Source organism: Gadus chalcogrammus, chromosome 7 (genome assembly GCF_026213295.1).
Source record: "Gadus chalcogrammus isolate NIFS_2021 chromosome 7, NIFS_Gcha_1.0, whole genome shotgun sequence".
Classification (NCBI taxonomy): Eukaryota; Metazoa; Chordata; class Actinopteri; order Gadiformes; family Gadidae; genus Gadus; species Gadus chalcogrammus.
The window spans coordinates 11,897,568-11,920,067 of NC_079418.1; the positions used below are offsets into that span (position 1 = coordinate 11,897,568).

At 47.4% G+C, this 22,500-nt stretch overlaps 1 protein-coding gene across 2 annotated transcripts in view; it reads right to left on the reverse strand.

Annotated features, from left to right (window-relative positions):
- Window positions 1–20,232, reverse strand: part of LOC130386446 (gamma-aminobutyric acid receptor subunit alpha-1-like) — a 48,017-nt gene extending 27,785 nt beyond the window's left edge. Inside the window, exons 1-7 of one of the 2 annotated variants that reach the window (XM_056595378.1) lie at window positions 20,153–20,232; window positions 14,790–14,902; window positions 14,360–14,427; window positions 12,205–12,425; window positions 9,737–9,819; window positions 7,633–7,776; window positions 4,585–4,737 (exon numbers count right to left, since the gene is read on the reverse strand). In XM_056595378.1, coding sequence (XP_056451353.1) covers window positions 4,585–4,737; window positions 7,633–7,776; window positions 9,737–9,819; window positions 12,205–12,425; window positions 14,360–14,427; window positions 14,790–14,902; window positions 20,153–20,232 — 862 coding nt within the window. Of the gene's footprint in view, window positions 1–4,584; window positions 4,738–7,632; window positions 7,777–9,736; window positions 9,820–12,204; window positions 12,426–14,359; window positions 14,428–14,789; window positions 14,903–20,152 lie in introns of those variants that run through there. The other variant, XM_056595379.1, reaches the window with a different exon arrangement.
- Between the last annotated feature and the right edge of the window lie 2,268 nt (window positions 20,233–22,500).

Here is a 22,500-nt window from a genome sequence, read left to right on the forward strand (position 1 = left end):
AGGCTCTTCTGACCTTGAAATGAAACGATTGATGGGCAGACTTAAGACTGTAATATTATCATCCTCTCAATGAGGCCAAATTAAATCCACTGTTAGGAGAACCCTGTTAGCACTTTTTTTTTCCAGTAGAAGCCGTGTCACATGCATCGGGGAACTGAAACACGCCTAACTCCGACACACAGATGCCTTTGTCTTGGCCGTGGCTCTGGTGGTTGCATAGCAACAACTGTTGCGTCAGTTAATATTAGCTGTTGAAAGGTGGGTTGTTCGTCAGTCAGTTGCATGTAAACACATGTGTACTCCCAGTGTTTTAACCAGAATATTGCTGTACAAACACCCAATGGTATTTAACAGTATTTTCCCAAATCAGTTCCTCAACCTGTTTCTCGTTTAGAGACACACATTCCTGTCACTTATCATTTCAAAAGACGCTAAGGAAACTCCATTTTAATAGGAGGCTGCGCCACTGGACGGCCAACCAGATCAATGGTTTTATTTTGACGGATTACCATCCGAATCATGTATGCTGTGGTACACTTTGACTCTGTCCATATCCAAAAGGATTTATATGGAAGCTCCAATGTGTGGGAGGGGATTCTTCCGGAGAGCGACCCTGGGGGGCAGCTGTGTTCGGCCATGGTTCATGCAGCGCAACATGGACACCCTACCTATAACAGGAAACACTGACCTATCTGGATCAGAGCTGCACCATATTCTAGCACGGATGCATTCATGTATGAAGCTATATAGGCCTCCGTGTGTGTGTGTGTGCATGTGTGTGTGTGTCTCTGTGTGTGTGTGTGTGTGTGTGTGTGTGTGTGTGTGTGTGTGTGTGTGTGTGTGTGTGTGTGTGTGTGTGTGTGTGTGTGTGTGTGTGATTCTTTGCATGGAGGCGTTCGTGTTTATGTGTGTCAGTGCATTTGTGTGTCTGAGTTTGTATCTGTGTGTTTGTATGTGTCTGTGTGTGTGTGCGTGTGTGAGAGAGTGAGAGTGTGTGAGGTTGTAAGTGTGCATATTTGTCATTGCATGTGTGGGCATATGACGGTGTGTGTGTGTGTGTGTGTGTGTGTGTGTGTGTGTGTGTGTGTGTGTGTGTGTGTGTGTGTGTGTGTGTGTGTGTGTGTGTGTGTGTGTGTGTGTGTGTGTGTGTGTGTGTGTGTGTGTGTGTGTGTGCTTGTGTGTGTTTGTGCTTATGGAGCAGAACAAGTGTTGATATCATAAGGGACACACACGTCCCAGATACTTGTTTGAATGTAATCTAGGCCATCCTCATTTCCCCTCCCCGCGTAACACACATCTCAGGTAGCTTGCTTCAAAAAAGACACACATGCAGCACTTTACCACGCACCACAGGGTGCAACCGCACGCATACACGCGCACACACACACACACACACACACACACATGCGTTTAGGTGTGTGTGTGTACATACAAAAATACAAACAGACATACATTAGGGCTGCTAGATTATGAAAAAAATCATAATAACGATTATTTTGGTCAATATCGAAATGGCGATTATTCAAACGATTATTTTTGAGTTTGAAAACATGATGTATGTGCCTCTCAAAAACACTTGGTAACTGAGACATTTCACCTTAAAAAAAATTCAAATCTAAAATAATGTACCGATATGTATCCAGCTGCACTTTCTATAGAACATAAAAAAAAGACATATACATATGATCGAAAACTCGATTATGTTAATTGTGTGATCGTTTGACGCTAAAATCAAAATAAAGATCGAAATTCGATTAATCGGCCAGCCCTAACAAACATAAATACAAACATACGTGTACAAATTCATATTCATATGTTGATATGTGAGTGTGAGGCATGTGCTCACACTCTAATACATATCGATCACAATATCCGACCAACAAACATAAATCCTCAAACAAGAATCCATAAATCCAAGCACACACACACGCACGCACAAACATGCACATGCACTCTCAGGTTGCGCGGATGTGCCACTGCAGGACAAGTTCAACGTGAATAAATAATTAAAGAAATAACTGCAGGAAAATGCAGCGCTGGAAAAATGTGGTGCCATCGTTAGACGTGTGTGTGTGACGCTGCTTGGAAGGCTCTTTAAGTAGCGGGCCAGAGGGAGACGCTGACATCCACTGAGCGGGGGGGGGGGGGGGGGGGGGGGGGGGGGAGGAGAGAGAGAGAGAGAGAGAGAGAGAGAGAGAGAGAGAGAGAGAGAGAGAGAGAGAGAGAGAGAGAGAGAGAGAGAGAGAGAGAGAGAGAGAGAGAGAGAGAGAGACAGAGACAGAGAGACAGAGAGAGAGAGAGAGGATACAGAGAGAAATAAAAGAGAAAGACAGAGGAGAGAGAGAGAATGAGAGAACGAAAGAGTGAGAGAAAGAGAGAGAGAGGGAGAGAAAGAGAGGGAAAAAAAGAGAGGGAGAGAAAGAGAGAGAGAGCGGGGTGAGGTAACTCAAGGACATTGGGCCCACCACTGTGATTTGCTGCTACAGAGCATGCTGCAGACTAGCAAGAGCCTGTCTTTTGGGCAATGTTATGTAAGCCCTGAGTATGACAGACAGATACACACTCTCCAACACTCTCCACTCTACATACGCACATAGACAGATGCAGATACGACAAAGAAACAATCAAAAATACTCGGCCCGGAATGATGTACGTCGCTGACACACAGACACACAGATGACAAGAAATACTCGTAACAATGGACAAATGCAGGGGCAGAGATCTACATCATCCGGAAATGGAGGATCCGGTGATTTCAGAGCGTGTGAATGGACATTCACACGCGAGCCTCGCGCTCACCACATCCTGCGAGTCTGCAGCCCTGTGCTGGGTCCGCAGCCTCCAAGCACACAAGCAAAAGAGGAAATTTACTTTTCAGGGTAAACCCTGGCGGGCGGCTTTTGTTGCTTCTCGTCTTCAAAAGCATTGCTCGAAATGTAACACCTGACTCCTCCTTAAATGCACACCAACATCTCACCTCACATTTCTGACGCACGACTGACATGTCCCGAAAGGGTTGCTTTGTGATTTTCAAGGAAGGTCTATTGATAACAGAGGTGACGCTTTTGTGAGTCTCTGTGCAGGACGTCACCTGGCAGGGCATTCAGGGGAGGCTACAGGAGGAGGATTGAACCGACGCCCCCCTGCCTGACATCCTGAGAGGGGCATTCGGGTGTTAAAGAAATAGTGCAAGTAAAAAACAGATAGAAAGCTGATAAACGAAAAAGATAGCTAAGCTATAGCTAAGGCTCTGTGAACACAGGGCCCAGCTGGTTATCGGCGTTGATGGAGAGAAACATAATACAATTTAACAGAATATAATTAACTAAATATTTAAATATCTCAATGATTGGGCTTGGGTTGCAGTGATAGAAGGAAACAAGTCAAACCAAATAAAATAAGCATATATTTATCTAACCCTATAAACAGGGAGAATATTGTCCAATAAATCCTTGTGTCGATGTTGTTCATGCTAATGTTGCTCAAACACGTTGGAATGCCGTGTGCTGCATTAACAATGTTTTTAATCAGTGTGTGTTAATACGTTGTGGGCCAATGAGAACGTGGAGGAGCACAATGAGCCGGTCAGTGACAGCTGTGCGTAGGCAGGCAGCATGCTCCCAATGCTGTCGGCGTTGGTTTTCCTTTGGTTTTTTTGATGTTATTACACTGACTTTCAGTTTTTATGCGCTTGAATTCAGGCCCTCACATTTTCACCTCGGACCGCACCGCGATCCAGAGCCGTTTAAAATGTGTTTTATGTGTTGCTGTAGTTGATGTTGCCATTGTTCTTGATGTTATTGGATTATTTTGAACAAATTAAGCAGGAGTACCTTTGATATTTATTCAGAAAGGCAACTGACTTTGAATAAATACTTCCATAACAATAAAGTCCTGTGGTAGGCTAAGGTAAAGAGTGTAGCTGACACTGACTAAAACGCTTGTATTAAAGGGTAAGTGAACCCCTTCTATGGACGTTTTAAAAATGCATTTTTTGGCTGAGAGTTCATAAAAGGAGGAGGAGGTTTTATCCCCATGGCTACGGCCCACGCCAACTTAGTGATGCAGTTTTTCGTAACTAGTATGCATGGCTCGTTATGAGCGTGATAATGCCTGATGTTGTATATGTGCCACACATCCTGGTGTTATGCTAACACCAAGTGACCGAGAAGCTTAACCCTTGGGCGCAGCCAACCACATCAACCGCAGACAGAGCTCTAGACAACCACACGCAGACAATGTGATTGGTAGAAACTCTTGATGTCACTTTACGGTCAAGTCAAATCGCCTCTGAAAATCACTTTGAGGTCACAAACTAAGGTGATCTCAGTTCCGAGCACAGTCGAATGTACCAACAACAGTTTGCCAAGACCCGCAAAGAAAGCCAGGCTTTTGAACCTGTTCTTTCTGGATCAAGCTATTTTTTTTGTAGCAGGGACAAAACAGAATAGACTACTTTGTTTAAGATTATAAAATACATAGTTTACAGATTCTGTGAACAAAACAGAAGGAACCAGATTTTGTGATTACTGGCACAGTAAGCAAGGATCCACAGAGACTTAGAGAGTAGAGCGGGTGACTCACCAAAGACGGTCCTGGCAGGTACAGACTCTCTGTTGAGCCAGAAGGACACCTGGGACAGGATGACGGTCATGATGCAGGGCAGGTACGTCTGGATCACAAAGTAGCCTATCTTCCTCTTCAGGTGGAAGTGGGTGGTCATCACCACGTACTCTCCTGTTGACCGCATTTCAAAAGGCAAGGGTCAGGGGCTGGGGGGGGGGGGGATGTTGACCCACTCACACACTACGATGGGCGACACTAAATCAACAACATTAGGCAAGCCATGGGAATGCAAGGCAGAAACGTCCAGCCGTAAACTAGGGCGGACTGGTTCTGGTAGGTTGGTCAATTTGTTGGTTGAATGCTCTTGTCTGACCACATTCTCATTGATCTGGTAATCGCTAGTGTTACTTTCAAAAGAAGCAAAACGCTTCTTAATCTGCATATGCCAGGAGGCATATACTAGGGTGACCAGATTTGAGTTGGGGGGGGGGGGGGGGGGGGGGGGGCGAAAACATGGGTATTTTTTCTTTAGTTCGTCCGTGAACTTACATTTACGTTTAGGCATGGCTGCAGATGTAATGTGCTGTTGTAAACAGAGTGGAAGCGGCAAGGTGCTCAATGTTGCCAGATTGGAAATGGCAAAGTAACGGACCAAAGGCTCAAAATGGTCGTATTTGGAGGATAATTATCGTGGCTCTGGCAACCCTGAGATCGGTCGCCCAATGACAGACTCTCTCTACAGTCAGCTCGCGCAAGAAGGTGGAACGTAAGGGAGATACCATTTCCAGAACTTGGAAGGCCGTAATAACCATAGACATATACAATGGTAATAACTAGTAGGTTATGTGAAAGACCCAGAAACACAAATATGCGACGAGGCAAAAACAAATATGCGACGAGATAATGTCCGAAAACCGGACATTATCATCAATTAATAAAACCCCCCCGGACGCCCCGGACGGGACGTAAAAAGTGGACATGTCCGGGGAAAAGAGGACGTTTGGTCAGCCTAGCATATACACACGCACACACGCAGATTAGATGATTATATTTTTGAGTGATAGGCTATGTTGTGATTATTATATTGTATTGTAGGAAGGACATTGATTATGAATAAAAATAATATGCAAATATATTTTGTCAGAACATCCCCATTTCACAACTTTGAACTGGCTGAACCTACTGTTAGGTCTGCTAATTGCCAGGCCTAACGTACTGAACATATTATCGGCCTCAAACTCATTCAAGAAAGCGGTTTGCGACAGTATTTTTTTTAAAAAGATGACACGAAAGTTGAATGTCAACGGTTTTCTTATCACAGCTCAACAACCAACGTGGCAAAACATATTTCTTTCAGGTTGTCCGCTCTGGGATGCTCCATCTACTTTGTTGTTAAATGCTTGATTGGCATTTGAGTATGAACATATCAGAACTGGCACCTTGGCACGAATCTCACACGCATCTATTGCGACCCATTATATGAAACAGAAAACAAATGCTTAAACCGAATCTTCCGACACGTCTCTATACGAAGCAAAGCCGGCCGACGCGGCGCTCCGTGGCTCGTCTGGTGGCGACCCGCCTTACAGTGAAGCCATAACCGAATAAACAGTGCATCTAAAACCCACTGCCTTCCTTCCCACAGCCCTTACGTAACAGTTAGGCTACCATGGAGAGAGTACTCAGTGCACTGTGCCCAATTTAGTTCAGCTAGAGATAGACATCGTTTGGTAAAGAGGAGGTTTCTGCCATAAACCCAGCGGGGATCCGTGGTTAACGTCTGTGAGGGTACACGGGGAGGTAGAGGCACAAACACACCGGGAGTCAGTGGTGGACGGTGGTGAGGTACGGGGTGAGGTAGAAGCGTATATCAGAAGAAGCCAGCCGATCTGTCCTTGTATCATTAAAACAAGCTAGCTAGTGTGCTGGCTCTTGGCAATCGGTTGCGGTTTTATTGCCCGTACAAATTAAAGAGCCTTTTAGGGACCGCAGTATAGATGTTTGGCGGCCCGTTTTGCGACCCGTTTGTCCCTACCTCGGGACGCTGAGGTCTGCGGGGGCGCGATGAGCGATGACCCGGGGGCTAGCCCCTGGTTCCAGAGGTCAAAGCACCGACGGGGCAGCCATCGGTCTGTTCTCGAAAGTGTTGTTTTACGAAGGGGCTTACTCTCTTTCTCTCTCTCTTTGTTTTTATTGCTGGCGTGATTTAACGGCGTGAAGTTGTCGGTGTCATCTAGCAGCAACTCGATAGCTGGATCTGTGTCTGTTTGGCAATACACTGTGGTGTCATTCACGGTAAGACGAGGTAGTAAGGATTCACGAGTCATGGGAAATCATCAGGGTTCTCGTTATCGCTCGGAAGGCCTATATGCGAGAGGGTGTGTGTGCTTAGGAACTGCGATAAAGAGATGCCCACAGTATTGAGATAGACGACTAGCTGCAGGAACTCAACCCAGGGAGTCTGAATGCCGTCGGCACCCAATGAGGCGCAGGATAGGATGTCTCACCTTTCCTTATCATTGTTATTATGATATGATTATTATGTTCCATCTGCCTCGAGCTAAAGTTATAGCCAAAAGGGGGTCATCCACTTTCTTCTGTCAATCATCTTTGATAGTATTAATAGACCCAAAAAGGTATGAAAAAACAAAAGATGCAAAGGCCGTTAGGGAAATAGTGAATCTGGGGCAGGAAGCCATGGCTAACGGAGGCTGCTGAGCCTGCGATGCAGTTATCAGAATGAGCAGAAACGGCGTGTTTGATTGCGCAGTAATGAATGTTAAGCGTGGCTGATGTTTTTCTGGCAAACTGTCGGGCAGCTATTGAAGAAGACCTCATTTGTCCAAACTCTCCTTAACTCACATCGCGCAACTCAGTACTTGCCCCCTGCAATGTCAACAATCTGTAGCTTGAAGGGGGATCATGCTGATGAACGAACCCACGCCAGTTCTTCAGGGCTACACACTTGTTGTCACCACTAGTGAACTCAAATTGGCTGGAGAAGGAAGGTTGCGGCGCGGGTGGGAACGTCTTTAGCCTTCGTAGAAGTACAGGGGTGCTACGTACCTGTGCTGGACTGCACAACGCCAGAATCCACACTCTGTCCCATCAAGTCGTACTGGTTCAGCCTGGAGCCGTCCTCGGCCACCACCACGGACTGGGCGGCCCCCCTGGTCCACACGTAGACCACCTCAGCACGGGTGTAGGCATCTGACCGCAGAACACATGAGAAGGTTTTTTTTTTAAAAAAGGGGGATATGGATATAGTCCCCAGGAGAGCTAATTTCTCGGTTTCTAAATCCCTAATTTGACCTCATTTTGAAACTCTCAACCCGTTGCGTGTAGTTGTGTCGTGTTTGCCTGCCTCCTTTAAATACCAACTCATCTGAACTCATCGGATTGAACCTCCATTGCAATTTGTATACGATTTGATTCCCACAAAAGTGTTTTCCTTGGAAAAATGTAACGGCATTTGACATCTCCTCCATCATTTAGATCTCATTTTGTGAAGCTGACGTATGTTCCTGTTTACGGCCCTCAGGTCGCCCTCCTACCACCCAAAAATAGCCTCACCTCAACTCAGACTTCAACGTCAATACGTCAACCGAAAGACGTCTGTAGCGATCAGGCCTCCCTCGATCAATGTCTGGGGGGGAGGGGGGGGGGGTCGGGCGTTGCCGAGAGGATTTCGTGTCAACAGGGAAGTAAACAAACCACCGGTGACAGGCAGACAACGTGACACGGGGAAATAAATAACCCAAAGTTGGCTAAGTCAGGCTCGGGTTCCCCCCCCTGGCACCGTAACCTGTCAGAGCTGCAGTGTGCGGAGCCACTGCAGAGAGTGCGTGAGGATACTGCAGACCGCTGCTGCTGCTGCTGCTGCTGCAGCGACACGGGAGCTCATCTCTGAAATATTTACAGGGCGAGCCTTGTTCAAAAAAAGTGGGGTGTGGTCGTCCATCACTACCTAGCACCGAGCGTGACATGGCGGCGGCGCAACGGACGCATGGACAGACCACAGACAGGCTTGGCTTGTCTTTTATGCCGTCTGATTTGATTTTTTTTTGGGAAGTTGGTCTGCTTTCCCAAGGCGTTTCTTTTTTTCTCTCTCTCTCTCTCTCTCTCTCTCTCTCTCTCTCTCTCTCTCTCTGTCTCTCTCTCTCTCTCTCTCTCTCTCTCTCTGTCTCTCTCTCTCTCTCTCTCTCTCTCTCTCTCTCTCTCTCTCTCTCTCTCTCTCTCTCTCTCTCTCTCTCTCTCTCTCTATATATATATATATATATCTTTTCCACAACATCCTACATCCTCTCTCACTTAAGACTTAATCTTTCACTTCACCCCAGCCCCGCCTCCCTCTCCCTCTTACTCTTACTCTTTCTCACTCCATCCCTGACTCTTTCGACTCTCTCTCTCTCTCTCTCTCTCTCTCTCTCTCTCTCTCTCTCTCTCTCTCTCTCTCTCTCCCTCTCTCTCTCTTTCTCTCTTCCTCTCTCTCAATGCATCCCTGCCTCTCTCTCTCACTCTTTCTGACTGCATCCCTGCCTCTCTCGCTCTCCGGTTCTGGCTCTTCTTTTCAAGGATGATTCGGGGTCAGGCTCGCTGGCAGGGGGAGAGCAGCTGGCGCCGAGCTTCTGGAGAGATGACAGACAGCACTGCCTGGGATAAGCAGGTCCCCGCCACGTTGAGCAGGAGGGGAGGGGGGACTCGCCTCGGAGACGCGCCCCCAGGAGATGTGATCGGGGGCGAGGATGACTGCGGTGGGGGGTGGTGATGGTGGTGGTAGGGGCTGAGGGGAAGTGCTGTGGGTATGGGGCTGTGGTGGTGGTGGTGGTGGATGTGGTGGTGGTGGTGGTGGTGGATGCGGTGGTGGTGGTGGATATGGTGGCGGTGGCAGCGGGGATATCAGAGGGAGGGACCCCCTCGGCAGCTGTTGCCCGCCTGTCGGCCCCCCTCATCGGGGACGGGTGTCAGGGGTCGTGGCTCCAGGGGGGGGTGGGGTTATGGGGATGTGTATGACAGTTAGAGAGAGAGAGAGAGAGAGAGAGAGAGAGAGAGAGAGAGAGAGAGAGAGAGAGAGAGAGAGAGAGAGAGAGAGAGAGAGAGAGAGGACGTTGATGAATATGAACGCGGGTGCATGCAATTGTGTGTGTCTCCGTGGTACTGAGGTACTCACAGCTGCCAAATTTGAGGGGGCAGGCGTGGGCGTCCATCGGGAAGTCCTCCAGGTGCATGGGGCACTCAGCCCGCACCGTCAGCCTGGAGAGACGGAGCAAAACGGTGGATTAGAAACAGAGAGACAGAGATGCTGTTGGTATCATGAAAAGGGAGGGGGAGGGGGAGCGGGGAGTGTCCCATAGGAGCAGAAGAAGACAAGAACAGAAAAGGGAGAACGGGGGCGCAGAGGAAATGGGCCACAACGTCCCCCAGCTCTTCTCCTCTAGTGTTTACCCAGTTCTTCAGCAGGGTGTTTCCAGTGGTACTCCACCTTGCTCTAACTGCCACGACGGTATTCCCCAGGCCTGGTGTGAGGGGTGCTCTGATCAGGAGCTTTGGGGGCCGGTCAACGATCAACGACCGCCGGAAGCAGTATCGCTGATCGAGTCTTTTAGGAGCCTTCCATCTCTCCTGTAGTCCCGTAACACCACAGCGTGTATCAAAGCCTGACATCGCCTCACCAATCCACCAATGCATGCTAGCATGAAACCTCTCAGTTCGTTTTAGATTTTCAAGGGGCGTAATCAACGATGGTGGAACCAAATGCCTCTGGACGCAGCCCACGAACAACACAGATCAACAGCTGCCGTCTCGGTGGTTTATATAAACGATGCTCCCATGCGACACCTCCCATAGGTGACCATACCAACTTTTATATGGTAGTGCTAGTGCCCTTAACTTCAAATAGTTGGGAACACCAGCAAAGATGTAGGAGCACCAACCAAAATGTACTACAAATTTTAGTTTATTTTTATAGAAAAATGTACTTAAATCCAGCAATCCAAAAATAACGCTCTATATTTTCTGGTACATTTGGCAAGTAAGCCAATTGGTTGAACATTTTATTTAAAGAAATCATTAAATATATAATAAATTATATTACCATAATAAACAGTGTCTTTAAAAGATTCACCAAAAGGGTCCATTCCCCCGGGAACACCCCTACAAACGAGCACCGGTCGCACCGTTGGTCGCACCGTTGCCCACCCTCAGGAAAGGAATATTAAGGAAGCACTGGTAACGGGATCAGAAAGAGAGTTTTTATTTAATTTGAACATGTTTCATTTAATGCACTGATTACTGTACCAGCAGAGGAATAAAAATAAAGGTAATTCAATCTGAACCAGGCACAAACACAACGTTTTCCGGTGGTGGGAAGTGTGAATGTGTAGAGCGTCTCCGTTTAGCGGATTATGTAGACGGCCACGCACGAAACAGGGTCAAGCTTCGCGGACACTCAAAGTATTGTGCCACGCGTGCGGGTCATTTCAAATGCAACATCGCTCATAAAACGCCCTTACACACTGAAGGTATTAGCAAAGTACCACAAAGTAAGTGTGGCTCGTAACTATCACAATGACCCCTCCACCTCCTTCCTAGAACTCCCCAAAATGCTATTGTTTTATCTGATAGTGTTCGGGACTTGACAACCTCTATTGGGCAACGTGTGCACCATATTCAACAGGACGCTAAGGCCTTTAAGCAGTGTGTAAAAGCCATTTGAGGCTACCGAACTATTTACAAGGAAATTGGCTGATAAGGATCGTAACACCCTTACCTGTGGGGGCCTCGCTCTCGCTCTCCCACCATCTCCATCGCCCTGACAGCTTGCTGAGAAACAGCAGCTCTTTGGGCCGACGACATGCTAATCCCCCCTTCATCCATCCATCTCATCTGGGACAGTGCGGTGGACCCCCGCCCAACGACCCCCCAACCCTAACCCATCCACTCCACCTCCGACCCAGTAAACACGTTCAGAGGACATGCTTTATGGCTCTCTGCCCCGCCGGCCTGTCCCGTTAGCTGCCGGCGCAACATTGCGATGGAGGTTAGCATTGTCAGCCCAGGTTTTTATTTATGACCATCTCCGTTGGGTTATAAAAGACGCTGAATCGGATTGTAAGGGGCTCCACGTTTTGCTTCTGCCAAGGGTTGAGACTGTGATACAGCTTAACCCGATACTGTGAATACAGTGATGCATGTCTCTGTATGAAGGAGTTCATCATGCCACAGGGGAATGACTCTATAACGCTGTACCAGGAGAATGCAAGAACCACCAAATAGACTAGGAGCAGAGGCTGTTATCACATTGTGTGTCTCTTAGTCGCCCGTACGTGGGAATATATGAATACACAATGTGAATGCTGTATTTTTGCTGGGACATTATATCTTCCTGTCAATTCTATATGAAGTAGCACGCACTTGGCAGAATCTATTGTAGAAAAAAGCGGTGGCTTTCCAACCCAATGACCTCAATTGGTATCCCTCAAGACATTGTAATTAGATGAAGATTTCACAATCTCTGACCATGGCACATTTGGACTTTCTAACATTTTGAAAGCTCTCGATTGTTCACAGTCAAGAGCTACTAGATTTTTTAGCGGTGAAAAGAGCGGGAAAGTCAGGGGAAAGATGTCTCCCACCTACCTCATTGTGTACAGCAACGTGCCTTCTTCTTTAATTCGGAGCAACTTGTTGGGCATGGTCATGTTGTGGGCGACCGACTTCTTGCCGTTGTGGAAGAAGGTGTCTGGCGTCCAGATCTTGCTGGCCATCAGGTTGTTGAGACGCAGTATGGCCATGGGGCCCTTGAACTTTAACCTTTCGTCCACCCAGCTTTGTCTGAAGAACACGTCGATGGTGTACTCCTACGTTTTGGAGGGGGACAAAAAGAAACAAGAGCAGAGAGAAGTGGAGAGGGGACAGTCATTAAGTGAACACAAATTAATAAATGACAACCAAATAAAAGAGCAGATTTAGAGAACGCAATGAGCCAGATGTCCGAACTGGCTCTTTGCCAATTTTGGACCATCCCACCCCCACCACACACACACGCACACGCACACACACACACACACACACACACACACACACACACACACACACACACACACACACACACACACACACACAAACACACACACACACACACACACACACAAACACACACACACATATGCACACAGGCACAAGATGCACACACACTAATTCCATTTTTTTTTTTATTATTGCATTGTTGAGTTTGCTGAAGGTAAATTCTGACTAATCCAACCCTCTTGCTTCCAATTTTAAGTTATAGTGTTGTAGCCTTTTTGGATGTTCAATAATACTGTCTTTTTTTCGTTCCCTTGTCACTTTGGCTTTTCCACGTGAACCGTGGCCTAGTTTCCCCCGCTGGTACCTGTCCACTCACGTTAAAAGCAGGGAGAAACACACCGACAGAGCTGCAGTTGCGTGCTTCCTTTGCACGGGGTCATGCGCTCCTTTTTGTCTTTAAATCCTCCTAAAACAGCTGCAATGCTTGAGGCTCTGTTCCGCTCCTTTGCCAGGTTTTCTTTTGTTAGTAATTATACGATCCACACAGGGAACACCACAGGAGCCAATTAATAAACCAAACATGAGCTTAGCCGTTGATTTCCTGTGAGTTCTGGTCGTTCTGCGCCGCGGTGAACTGCCTATCTGCAGTACACTGAAAAATGAGCTGACCAGTTGCCATCACTACTATTTTAGAACTGGGGGGCCATTTTTGGTGTCCACCAATCTAAATTACACTGGACACCTTTGACTCCAAATTAGCACGACATTTCATCTTGAAGCCTCCCACTGATTGCGACATTGGGCTAATTGTAATGGTTCCATCCCATTGCCATAAATCTTTGAAATCCATATATCTCTATCATATTTTTTTTATGTCCCTATGTGATAATTAATGTGAGCTGGAACAGAGCTTCAAGGTAATATACGAAGATGGAAAAATGTAAGTGTGCTTTAGCTCATTGGCTTTGCTTTGTTCCTCCCGGGTTACGTGGCCAATCAGCGAACCTGCCAGAGGCCCGGACGCCACTGCGTGAGGAGATAACGTCCCACATACTGCACTAATGGAGGAACAATCTGTTTGGCTTTGAGAAAAACGTTATAGTTCAAATGCAACTTCACCATCATGAGTGGCCATATTTGTGACAGATTGTCTTCAATTTTGATGGTTTATTTCGTTTTACAGGGAAAAACGTGATTCCACATCGATGAATTCTAGCTTGGAGTGTCTCATCGTTGTGGAAGTGGAACGGCGTCAACAGGGGATTTTTATCCGATGGTAACGGATTAAGCTTTAGTTTGTGCTGTCGGTCCACCGTGACGGTAGAAGGCTTGGATTTCAAGCTGAGTGTTAGATTCAATGTCATTTTTCCCAGATAATCCCCAAAAATATAAAAAAACACAACTGTTGTTGGGTGTTCAGGGGGGAGGGGCGGGGTCTATAGGGACGATTCACCTTACAAACCCACAACCGACTCCGTTGGCATCCAACCATGAATACCATCCCAGACATTAAAATCATATGCCATCGCCTTTTAGGGCCATGGCAGGCAATTACATATGATAGGATTATCAGGCCGCACGCTAATAAAAAACGTTTCACGCACTTGACATTCTACCCGGCAAGTGGATGAGTTAATAGGATGAACGGTCAGATTAATAAACATCATAGCGTTTAAAGAGCCCCCCCCCTCACCCTCACCCTTCACACCCCTGTGGAACGACGCTGACTAGATTTGAAGAAGAGTAGGAGAAGGCAGAGGCTTACCATTTCGTGGTCCGAGACCGGACCGATGCTAGTCACGAAAATGTCCGTCTTGACTTCGGTTACGCGCTCTGTTGAAGAAGGGAAATTGGAAGACTGAGAAGACTGTCATTTACCGCTAACTACCTGCTAATCCTGGCCTCCGCGGCTACATCACTGACACCTTCACATATCACACATTTTATGGACACTCGTGGAGAAGGATGGCGGTGTGCATACACAAAACTCCATTACACCCTAAAATTGTATCTTTACAACTCAGGCATACTGTAAAAATCATGTCATTTTTAAACTGGGGATTATTTATTTGTAACATGTAATCGCTGAACATCCCATAGCAGCCTGTTGAAATATGATGCGTATTAAACAGAAAAAGGAGCTGTGTGAGCCATTTAGAAGGAGGCCGAATTGGTTGGATCTGCCCAAAACCTACCGCCTAGCCCGGGCCGCAGACGGTTGTCGTAGCCGTCCAGCAGGCTATCTAGGATCTTGGTGAACACAGTGGTGTTGTCTTTCTGCTCGTCTGTCATGCCATTCTGCCCAGAGCTGGTGAGAAGCAAGAGCAAGAGATGATTCCATGGTGTAAATTAGGGGTGCACTGCTCAGAGATTAAACACACAATAAGAGAATCATGGAAAATGATAGCAACAACACGACTGAGACTATAATCTACAATGATGCACATTTACGTGTTTTTCAGAGAGGAGAGAGAAGACTGCTAGCTTTGGGAAAAAAAATAACATCCGTCATTTAGCAGGAATTTCGGTCGGAAGGACTTTAGACAACAGCATCCATCAGCAGATTGTCCTCCGATGGATGTGTGTAGAAAACAACAGAGCAGAGGCAACAGGCAGACATTTCAGCCAGATATGGCAACACTGGTGGTGTGGTGCGTGTCTTATCATGAGATGCTCCTGAAATCCATGTCCATGCATTGTAATGCGTTTAGTGATTTGAATTATAATCCGGTGATACCGATTTATTCCCCCAATGGCACAACACGATGTGCATGGATTTCTACAGAAAGTACGTCATGTCTCGCACAATTCTCCAGCAATCCATTAGTGACTGTCGATGAGAGGGTTGAGATAATAGCGATTGGAGGAACAATAGGAAAGTATGGAAGGTAAAGAGGGGAAATACGTCCCAAAGGGCAGGAACATCATTCTCTATTAACCTTAACACATCAACTTTCTTTGAGAAAGAAGTAAAATAAAATAAAAATCTATGGAATTATTATTTACGAAAGGTAGCCTAAGTGAGAAACTCGCGGTCAACAAACGCACACTAACACATGCAAACGCACGCATACACACGAATATGCACATACGCACACACACACACACAGACACACAGATACACACACACACACATATATAAACAATTGCATTCAGTGCGAAAACGTCATCATTATTTATACCTGCTTCTAAAAAGCAGAGAGCCATGCTGGACCTGGTCTTTGAGCCATATGAAGCAAAATGATGGGGGGGGGGGGCGGGAGCTGCCTGAAAGCATTCACAATCAGTAATTGTGCCAGTAGAGTTTGTACCATCTCTACTCATAAATATTGCATTGCACTTTATCAGAGGCAATGAGGATTTTAATCATAATGTGCACGAAGAATATGGTAAAAGCACACGTGTGCCTCACAAGTATATGTGCAAGAGTGTGTGTGTGTGTGTGTGCGTGTTTGCAAATGTGTGTTTGCGTTCACAGCAGGCAATATGTGCATGCATAATTCAAGCAGAAGAACACACAGAAAATCTATGTTTGGATGCAATTGCGTGTAATTGCAACATGATGTAAACAATGTTGACTTCTACATAACGGCGCTGCTCTAAAAGTGTCAGGGCAGCCTTGCTTGGTCTTGTGAGTCCAGTGGTGGACCTCACAGGCTTCCACTCTATAAATGCTGAATAAATAGCACTGCGAAGGGGTTTGGAAACAGCACCACTGAGTGATAAGGGGGTGAGGGGGCTGAGGACCTGCTGTAGATGGTGAAGAAGAGTCAGGTAAAAAAGAAGAAGGAGGGGACATGAAGAGAAGGAGGGAGGAAAAGGAGGATGGGGACGGGAATGAAGGGGGAGTTGAGGAAGATCGCACACAGCTCATAACGGTTAGCTTGTAGTACAGCTTCATTTCTACGTAGAGAGGCTGCTGTTATGACATCACAGATGGATGTGCGGACAGTTAAAACCAAATCTACTCCAACACACACACACACACACACACACACACACACACACACACACACACACACACACACACACACACACACACACCAACACACACACACACACACACACACACACACACACACACACACACACACACACACACACACACACACATACGCATACATGCGAAAACACTGACACACACACACGCACGCACACACTCACACTTTCAAAAATTCAATGCAATCCTTACTTCATGTCCAGATTAAACACAACGACAAAACCAAAAAACCCACAAATCCTTCTGTAAATACTCCGGAGAACGATTTGGATCAGGTATTTAATACATACCCTACATTAATACCCAAACATAGATTTTGGATCCCAGCTTGCCAGGCAAAGCATGGCTGCCTTGACTTAAATCAGAGGAGGCCCACATATCATCTGCAGGATCTACGATCCTCACTGAATCGTAAACACATTAAACCAACGCTTTTCCAAGCACTTAACCAACACAGGAAGAGAGAACGGAAGCCCTGTCGGTGTGTTTTCCTGATCAGAGCTAATCGAGAGAGCACTCGCCAACAAAGATTTGGATAACGGTGGTCCGGGATGAGGTGGACCGTACAGTGAGGGAGGGGGAAAGGCTGTTCTCGGAAGCAGGAAGGTGTTGTTGGGGTGAGGCGGGGGGAGGGGTACTAAGGTACTAAGAGAGGGGGTTGGGAGGGAGGGGGGAGGAAAGAGAGATGCTGCATTAGGGAAACAAGAGGAACCTGCATGTTATTATGCCAGGGGCCAAATCCGCATAAAACACTGTACACCATCACCATCTACAGGTCATCTGAACAGCAACAGTGCTGCGCTCAGCCTCCCAAAGTCCCCGCTCCCCCTCCATCTCACTCGCTCTCCGCATCTTACCTCACTTTCCCCCCCCCCCCCCCCCCAACACTCGGTCTCTCTCGCGCGCACTTCCTTAGTTCCAGCTCCATGCACCTCTACCTCCACACACTCTACGGCGATCTAATTATGAGACCATTTATTGAGCTGGCAACACCACTGTAGCAAAAATGCTAAGACTTTCTGATGACTGTCTGTTGGAAAAGGTCCCACGGTTGATTTGTGTGTGTGTGTGTGTGTGTGTGTGTGTGTGTGTGTGTGTGTGTGTGTGTGTGTGTGTGTGTGTGTGTGTGTGTGTGTGTGTGTGTGTCTGTGTGTGTGTGTGTGTGTGTGTGTGTGTGTGTGTGTGTGTGTGTGTGTCTGTGTGTGTCTGTGTGTGTGTGTGTGTGTGTGTGCGTGCGTGTGCGTGTGTGTGTGTGTGTGTGTAAAAAAACACATCTACACACTAGTTTTGAAGTGGGTGGTGCTATACAGTAAATCTCTGGGTGATAATTGCTCTGCGGTTTATAGTGACAGCCACTCAGTAAGTAATCAGCAGGTTTTTTTTGGGTTGCTATATTTTGCTTTTAGGAATGGGGTCTGGCTACTGCTTCTCTCACTCTGTACTGCTGCGTCGTACTCGCTAAGCGAAGCCCCCAGTGGTCTGATCTCACCCTGTATGGTTTTAAACTATTCAAAAAAGGCAAAACAGGGATTTATCCGTCAGCTCTCGCGTGCAACGCATGCGTTTGTCATGGTGCCTTTACATGGAAAATCAGAGAAGAACCCTATCGTTTTGTCTCATGCGAGCAGGCAGTGGTGCGGCCGTGCCAGCGGGGAGCGTGCGCAGTGTGTGTGAACACGTCTCTTCGCGGCGGCCCGAGTGGTTGTCACCGAGGGCACCCCGAGTGTAAGGTAGCCGGCACCATCTCAATTTATAACCATTCACGTCAGCTCCAACCACCGCCTATGACAGTCCCACTGAATTATTCACGCTGGCAGAAATCCCAGATCTTTTCTCGTATTCACAAAACCAACACGGGACTGGAGCACCCCGGTTGAGCGGTGCACTTTGAGCCCCGCGTGCCGGCTGTGCCCCTCCTCCAGTCCTCCTCTGGACGCACCGTCTCTGGGCGTCGCATCGCTGTGCGCGTGTGTGTGTTTTATTTTTGAGTTGCGGCCTCAAAGTCACCCGAGTTAATCCCAGGAGGGGACGACGGGGGATTAGGGTGTTTTTGAGGTGTGCGGCGTGTGAATCGGGAGGGGGACGGATTAGAGCCGCCAAAGTTACATGACCGTAGGTCGCATTGCTGTCATCTCTCCTCCAGTCAGCCACTACTATCTCTCATCCTCTCTCTCTCTCTCTCTCTCTCTCTCTCTCTCTCTCTCTCTCTCTCTCTCTCTCTCTCTCCATTTCCCACATCTGCCGCTCTTTCTTATTGGCTCATACGCAATGTCCAAAACCCCCCCCCCAAACAAACAGACAAAGAAGGGGATGTGTCTAATTGTCCGTACTATTGCCGGCAACCACGGCCAAACAAGGAGCAGAGAGACAAAAAACGACCAGCCGCGGGGCCACAACAAAACAACCATCACGAGTGTCTTTCATGGCAAAACGCAGCCAAGGTGTCCGACAGCATCAGCGACATAGCGTTACTCGAAAAAATCTCCTTATTCGCTCTCCCACAAGGGAGAGGAAGAGACTAGTGCACTAGTTGAATGAATAATTGCTATTTTGGTTTTAAGAAGCCCTCCTCTTGAATCTGGAGTCTGTGTTGCACCTCTTGTTGCCACGTAGGCAATTATACAGCAACGATGTGTCCTGAGGGGATGCCCCAATTACAACCACAGAGACATAGGTGCCCCTTAAGGTGAGTGTGTGCGTATGTGTGTGTGTGTGCGTGTTTTTCCGAAACTCACGGGCCTTGGCTACACATAATTTGGATGCGGTTGCTAGGAGCAGTGGTGGAAGTAAGTAAAGGGTTAACTGACTACCCTCATTGTGTCTGATAGTCTGTCCCTCTCTCTGTCTGAATGACTGGCTGTGATAACTGACTGACTGACTGACTGAGTACCCATTGAAGACCGTTGGAGCCGCTTAGCTTCAGCCGGCTGGCTGTTGATGAGTGACGGCGTTGAGAATGAGACGGTATTTCTGCTTCTTAACACACTCCATTCTAATTCTGCTGGCTGTTGAGCGAGCTGAGTGGGGGTTCTCCAGAGATTAATAAGCTGTCTCCTTTGTAACTAGAACACAAAAGGCATAACCGTGTTCCATCATACGTCTTCCCAGGGTTCCTCCTCGCTATATATGTAGGCCATATCTGGACCAATTAGACCCCTGGGGGATGCTAGGAGCCTATAGGGCTCTGCTATTTAAGATATCAGCACATGGGAGCTGCTCAGCAATAATACAATGTTTGAGCTGCAAACAAGATGTTGTCGTTGACAAGTACCTTGTCAAGTACCTTGATGATCTGGTGATGACCCTGAACCCAGCCAGACAGATGTGAACAAGACGGATGGATTATTCTATTGATACGCGCTCTACGATGTTCAATATGGGAACGGGAAGATATTTAGCTTGCGGATAGCATTTATGATATTAGCGGTGGCAAAAGTTGTTGACCAATAGAAGTAGTAGTAGTAGTAGTAGTAGAAGTATAGGTGGAATAGAAGTTGTTGTCGTGGTAATATTATGAGAACAGCCATGCATGTGTGAGGTCAATCTCAGAGTGCTTACCTTTTCCCACCCAGTGCGATGTCGGCCAGGAGCACGCAGGCCCACAACCCCAGCAGTGCTGTCCTTCTCCGGCCACGCATCGTTGCAGTGTGTAGACCCTTCACTGGCGGAAGATCCCCACAGCAAGAGAAGAAACAATGCAAAACAACGCCTTATGTCACAAGGGATACAATATAAAAACAATAAGAAGGGGAGGTGGGGGGAAGATGGGGGGCGAGAAGATACCACAAAATGACTTCCCACCACTACGCCTTATGCATTTTTATCAGATCAGGTAGCTGTGTGTGTGTGTGTGTGTGTGTGTGTGTGTGTGTGTGTGTGTGTGTGTGTGTGTGTGTGTGTGTGTGTGTGTGTGTGTGTGTGTGTGTGTGTGTGTGTGTGTGTGTGTGTGTCTGGTGTGTGTGTGTGTGTGTGTGTGTGTGTGTGTGTGTGTGTGTGTGTGTGTGTGTGTGTGTGTGTGTGTGTGTGTGTGTGTGTGTGTGCGTTTGTGTAGGGGTGTGTGTGTGTGTGTGTGTGTGTGTGTGTGTGTGTGTGTGTGTGTGTGTGTGTGTGTGTGTGTGTGTGTGTGTGTGTGTGTGTGTGTGTGTGTGTGTGTGTGTGTTACAAAATTGTACAGAACAATGCAGTACAAGCCAAAATACAAGTGGGTGATTCCTCAGTCATATATCCCATGCAGATTCAAGCATGACCGTCATATGGATCAAACGACGTGGTACTGCAACGTGCAGCACGGACGCCGGAGCAATGTCAAACCGGCAGGTAAACATGCGACACGTATAGTTTACGCGCGTTGGAAGCGGTCACGCCGTGCGAAGCATCGCCTGAACCATGACAACGAGAGAGAGCCGATTCAAATAGGAGGTCGTCCAGCAGTAGCCCGTCAAACGATTTGATCAAAACACAATCACTCCATCGCAACTATGGATAGGTGCATGGCGTTTATCGTCTTAATACACGACACTACTTTTGCCATCGTACCATGCATAGCATCGCATGTACTGTAGGCTCAGTCTATAAAGCACCTGTACCTTAAACACGCTTCTCCTGCTCAGCCTCAGCGATGGGAGACGCGAAGACCGCAATACCGAACACCAAAACCCCGATACACATAAGAGAAGAGACGCGCTCCGTTTTGCATGCGTAAAGGATCCATCTTCGTCGCGGGGTAAAGTGTCAACGCCAAAACATGCGCATTGGTACAACGAGGATAGTATATTTGAGCCTAATTCGTGCGCAAAACGAGACGACACCATCGCATGTTTCCCCACGGGTGGACCTGAGGTGGAACCGCGTTATCAGTCCGGGCTATGGGAGCAGTCACCATCATATTCACCCTATACCAGAACACAGCGGAAACAGTTGAAATTACCCCTTCTTCTTTTAAATTACTTGCTTCTGCTATTTCAAGGTTGCACTTGCAATATACGTAGAGACGAAGGACACAGAATGCTGTCAGAGACCCCTGTGTAGTGGACCAGGGTGTTATGATGGAGCACGATGCAGATTAAAGATAAAAAAAACACAAACGCACATCCGCACTTTAAGGGTGATTCTATGGAAATGCACTCCCCCGCATTCTGTGCATAATATCTGATATCTCCCGAGTCCGGGGAGACGTTGAGCATGCAACTGGCGTCACTGCAAGCAATGCTCGTCTTAACAACACGCACGGCGTTTCCAATCCGTGCGCGTCCGAGTAATTAAGCACACTGTGCTGTGATGATGAGGATGATGATGATGCCCTTCTCCTCTCTATCCTTAACACACAGCTGCCCTTCTCCCGACCATAAATCTCTTATTTTGGTGCCATCAGGACACACCGACACACAGTTGCACTGACTGAAATAAAACTGATGCACTTCTCTCCAAACACCTAGAGAGCTCTCGCAGTATTCCAGCCTCTCTACCGCAAACACCGACTCCCTTTACATCCAAGTATCGTCCCCCCTGCCTCCTGTTGTGGTGGCGGAATAAATCCATCCATAGAGACATAGAAAGATGAAATCAACACTTACAGTACACGGAGTCGGACGTATGTTGCTGTGTTCGCTATTTATATTCTCAAACTTTTGAGAATCTCTTTTTTTCCACTGGCTGGATTGAACGAGGGGTAGAAACCCTCTGTGATCTCAGATCTGACGGGTCTGAGCTGGAGGCTGAGCGGCGGCTGCTGACGCTGCTGAGGATGCGCAAGTCTCTCGCAGCGCGTGCATTGGTGCTGATGCTGCTGCTGCTGCTGCTGGTGGTGGTGAGTTCAACTCCCAGTCAGTCGCCCACAAAATGATTCTCCCCAACTAACAAATCCAGTTTAAACAAGGCGAGCATCGCCTCGAACACTGATCCCGTCC